Source organism: Pyrus communis, chromosome 8 (genome assembly GCF_963583255.1).
Source record: "Pyrus communis chromosome 8, drPyrComm1.1, whole genome shotgun sequence".
NCBI lineage: Eukaryota > Viridiplantae > Streptophyta > Magnoliopsida > Rosales > Rosaceae > Pyrus > Pyrus communis.
The window spans coordinates 16485640-16490194 of NC_084810.1; the positions used below are offsets into that span (position 1 = coordinate 16485640).

Here is a 4555-nt window from a genome sequence, read left to right on the forward strand (position 1 = left end):
TTTTGAAAATCTTATCTCCCTTGTGCAGAAATCTCTCTCCTTTGCAACATAATTCGGATTAATTTCCTATTAGAACCACATAAGATCCTTTTCAAATCCGGAGACTCCGTAATTAGATTTTATTTAATTACTCTTTCTGATTTGGGCTTCGGCCCGCTTTAAACCAAAGCCCAGGCCCAAACTTCGATGAGAAGAAGTCTTTAAAAAACCTAGCACGAAACCTGGCGGCAATTCCCTTATAAAATGCCCCTTAAACCCTCTTTCGCCTCTTCAATCGCGCTCTCTCAAAAACCCTAACCCAAAACCCTAGCCCCCTTTTCTCTCACTCTCTCTCAGGTCTTCAATGGAGTTTTGGGGTGAGCCGACTCTTCCTACATCTCTTTTAGTACTCGTTTCGCATGATTTCGGTGTCTAGGGTTACCTGCTGTTATGATTTGCGCTTCTGTTCTGAGAAAATATGCTTTCTGTGTTTTGGTATTTTGTATTTTTTTCTTCTTTACTGGTTGTGTTTTATTGCTACGCTTTTCGGTACCAATAAATTTTTGGATGCGCTTCTGCACGCTGGAGATTGTTGTTGTTGCTAAAATGTTTGTGTTCCTTGTATGGGTCTGAAGTTGTTTGTGTTGTTTCTGTTTAGAAATCGGTGTGATCATTTTGCTAGTTTTTGAGTTGATGATTTTCAACCAGTATTTCGGGTTTACGGTCTCTTAAAACGGCAGTCTGCACGGTTTCCTTTCCTTGGTTTTGTAGTAAAAATGTGGATTTAAAAGGACAATGGAGGTTATTCTGCTTTTTATGGGTCTGCAATGAAATGTGTCTGGATATTTTGGGTTTGCAGATGTTATGCTCTTAATGATTGTTGTACTCTGAATAACGATCCCGTTTTCGTTGGTTTAGGTGTTGAAGTGAAGGCTGGAGAGCCTCTGAAAGTAGTGCCAGAGGAAAGCTCTGTTATCCACTTGTCACAGGTTAATTGATTTGTCTACTAATTTTTCTTTGTAATCACGGTACATGGCATGTGTTCGCAAGTTCATTAATCGTTTCTTGTTCTCTAGGCAACTCTGGGCGAGTTGAAAAAGGGAGGTGATCAGTGTGTTATCCATGTCAAGGTTGGGAACCAAAAGCTTGTTTTGGCAAATCTCTCATCTGATAAAATGCCTCAGATTCCCTTTGACTTGGTCTTTGACAAAGAGTTCGAGCTCTCGCACAACTTGAAAAGTGGGAGTGTCCACTTCTGTGGTTATCAAACTTGCCTCGCAGAATATCCTTTTAATCGTTTGTGTTTATGCTGACTTGATTGTTGGATGATGATATTTACACTTACTCTCTAAGTGCCTTAAACTTGTTAAGATATGGTGGAGTCTCATTTTAAATGCTGTGTTAGTTGTTTGTTTCTCTACTGCTATTTCTTTTTTCTGTTGTTGGTTACCCTCTTAGGATAACCTTTAGTTGGGTCTTTGATTTTTTTCGTACCTCAGCGGGTGTAGTATTGTTGGACTGGGTTGGGTTGAGCACCCTAAAATTGGGAACAAGTTAATTGGCTTATAGTACCATATTGTTGCATTGTTTTTCCAAAATTAAGTTTATTGTAATTTTATCAAGTTTTTGTGTTGACTGTTGTAGAGAGGTATTCAAAACTGTCGGCAGTTGTACCTATTGCTTTTGGGATGAAAAATATACAAGTTCATTATTATGTTTTTTCCTCCATGCTAGTTATCTTTTTAGGAAAACAAGTTTTTGTGAACTGGGGTTTTAAATTGCATGAAAACTAATATAATGCTGATTTTGTAATTTAGTGTTGATTAATATTGCAATATTTAGTGTTTCTCCATTGCTTCCTTGACTAATCGCTCTGTTCTGGTGCCACTGAATCGGATGAGGAGGACCATTCTGGTAAGTTCTATTATATCTTACCTTTCTGTTTTCTGTTTTCTGTTTATCATGAATTTATTATTCAACCTTAGCTCATATGGTTACAATCTTCCATGTATGTAGTATTCACAGATTCAGAAGAGGATCTCCCACTGAATTTTACCGACAATGGTAAATGCTACACTTGGACTTATCTTAATTTTCCTGCGGGAATGTGTCGTAAGTTGAATTCATTCTTACCAGTGTTTGGATTGTGCGCAGGTAAAGTTGTTGCAGCAAAGCCAGCTCCACCCAAGACTAATGCTGTCAAACCAGAATCTTCTGGAAAGCAGAAGGTTAATATTGTAGAGCCAATTAAGGATGAGGATGATTCTGATGACTCAGATGATGTTGATGATTCTGATGACGATGATGACGATAGAAGTTCTGATGAGGTAACCAAAAGGGTTTCATAAGAATATGGCTGTTCTTTTAATAATTATAATTGAAATTTGTTCTGAATTGTCCCAAAAAGTATACAGATTATGAACTTTTTGCACATTGACGGTGTCTTTTGAGATGCCCTTGGCCTCTTTGTGTCATCCACAAGTCAACTTATTTCAACTGCTGTGTTTTTAGCCAATGTCTAAAATTAGTTTGAGCTTTAGTTTTTTTTCCTCTTTAGTTCAGAAATTTTGTTCGTGGGCTGTGTTTCAACTTGTTTGTTGTTGGAGGTTCTTGGGTCAAACCAGTTTCTTGCTTGTATCTAATAAATAACTTTCAAAATTTGCGTTTCCTATTGTAGGACATGCTTGGAGCTGATAGCAGTGATGAAGATGATGACGACAGTGAGGAAGAAGAGGAGACCCCGACTCCTAAGAAGGTAATCAAATGAATTCATTTGGTTCCCGTTTGTTTGCCTTTTGCTTCCGGATTTTTAACTTACTATTTATGCGAGTTCTAATTGTTCATAATTTGATAATTTAGAACTCCAAGAAAAGGCCCAATGAATCTGCTCCGAAAACTCCCGTCTCTGCTAAGAAGGCAAAGCAAGTTACTCCACAGAAGACTGGTACCTTTCCTCTCTCACACAGAAAAGCATTATTTAGTATAATATTTCCGCGAATGATTCTTCCTGTTTTCTAGCTTTAGTAATCGAATTAGGAATTTATCTTGCGTGTCAACATGTGATGTAAATGTATAACGTTTGGGGGAAACTCAACATGCAAAATAAAATCCTAATTCTATAAATTTATCTCATTTACTTAGCGCAATTGGTTGCTTCTGTTACAGATGGAAAGAAGGGTGTCCACACTGCTACACCACACCCTGCAAAGGGAGGAAAGACTCCTGCTACCTCTGACAAGTCCAAGCCACAAACACCCAAGTCTGCTGGCGGTGATCACTCTTGCAAGCCATGCAACAAGTATGTTGAAACTGTTTTTTTTCTTTACTATTAGGTGCCTATCGTATTTTGTTGCTGGTTTTCATGTGGTGTTTTGCTGTTCGCAGGTCATTTAACTCCGATGGTGCTCTTTCGTCTCACAAGAAGGCCAAGCACAGCGCTAAGTAGAACGAGAGGGATGTACGGAAAAGCGTGACATGTCTATGATATGTAATATTTTTGATAATTGAGATTACAGAGGGTTGGGCGTAGTGGTTGTCCTCGTGGTTTTTGAGATCGTCGGCGTGTCCTCGTGGTTTTTGGTCCCTTTGTATTGGATATTGCTCATGAATCTGAAGTTAGGCGTAATATGTTTTGAATCTCCTAATCTCACTATACACTCGTGATGTTTGTTTTTTGTTTGATTTATTCAATTTGATAGTCAGAAGTTGATTTATTCAGTTCGACAACTAGAGAGTGGTTGGTTGGCAAAGAGTGTTTGGATATCATTATTCTTATTAGAGCTGTGATAATGTCTATTTGGCGGTAACAAATTGATTTTTTACCATAATATAATCTCACAGCGTCAATCCTAACATAATCAAGACTGGCATGAACGTGGTGTAGGGTATGGTTAGCCGGAACACCGCAACCTGCCAACTATGGTGGCCGGATCCTTCATTAACGTGCCGGTTTGGTTCGTGAAATGGGTTCTAGGTAATGAACACCCTAATATCAACACACTTGTGGGTGCCCTTTTTCTCCCCATATCCGAAGTTTATAGTAATAGTCTAATAGAGAGATGCATAAAAAGACAATTTTATCCGCATTATTAAGCATGAAGTGCACTAATTGAGCGGGCTTTAGAGTAAGAAATGCTACCAACCTTTTCCAACTGCTTACCTTCTTTGTTCATCGTATAAAAGTGTAGAAAAAAGATTGCGAGGAAATGAATATACATTAATCCCTTTGAATCCTTTCCCACGTAGCAAATGCAGTGATTACGTATGGATAATTACCTAATTATTAGGATTTAGGAATGATTTCGAATTGGTCTTAACCATTTGAAACATTCTAAGTACAATAAAACCTCTATAAAGTCATAAAGTTGGGACTAAACAATTTTAACTTTAAAGAGGTTAGTACTTAATAAAACTGTTGTATCATTGACAAATATTACTATATGAATGTGTGTGTTTCTTTAATATGGAGTTTATTTCCATACAAAATCGGTCTTACGTTAGGACCGAAATTATTTTACGAGTGATATTGCATATTTTTTGTATCGTTGACAAATATTACTGTTTGAATGTACATTTC

General features: G+C 37.6%; 1 protein-coding gene across 2 annotated transcripts; it reads left to right on the forward strand.

The window, feature by feature from the left end:
- Positions 1 to 230: 230 nt before the first annotated feature.
- LOC137741915 (histone deacetylase HDT1-like) lies at positions 231 to 3692 on the forward strand. Of its 2 annotated transcripts, none has more exons than XM_068481615.1 (10): positions 231 to 356; positions 898 to 968; positions 1056 to 1261; positions 1868 to 1893; positions 1996 to 2043; positions 2134 to 2306; positions 2657 to 2734; positions 2839 to 2923; positions 3145 to 3277; positions 3364 to 3692. In XM_068481615.1, exons 1-10 carry the CDS (start codon positions 344 to 346, stop codon positions 3422 to 3424), a joined length of 894 nt encoding a protein of 297 aa, XP_068337716.1. In that variant the 5' UTR covers positions 231 to 343; the 3' UTR covers positions 3425 to 3692. The 2 variants fall into 2 exon arrangements, with proteins under 2 accessions (XP_068337716.1, XP_068337717.1); XM_068481616.1 differs by having other exon boundaries at positions 2005 to 2043.
- Positions 3693 to 4555: the final 863 nt, after the last annotated feature.

What these genes read in the sequence shown, in the direction of transcription:
- LOC137741915 (XM_068481615.1), top strand. An exon ending in GGATGAGGAGGACCATTCTG is followed by an intron (nt 1,894 to 1,995) that starts GTAAGTTCTATT and finishes CCATGTATGTAG; the next exon opens with TATTCACAGATTCAGAAGAG. An exon ending in ACTGAATTTTACCGACAATG is followed by an intron (nt 2,044 to 2,133) that starts GTAAATGCTACA and finishes GATTGTGCGCAG; the next exon opens with GTAAAGTTGTTGCAGCAAAG.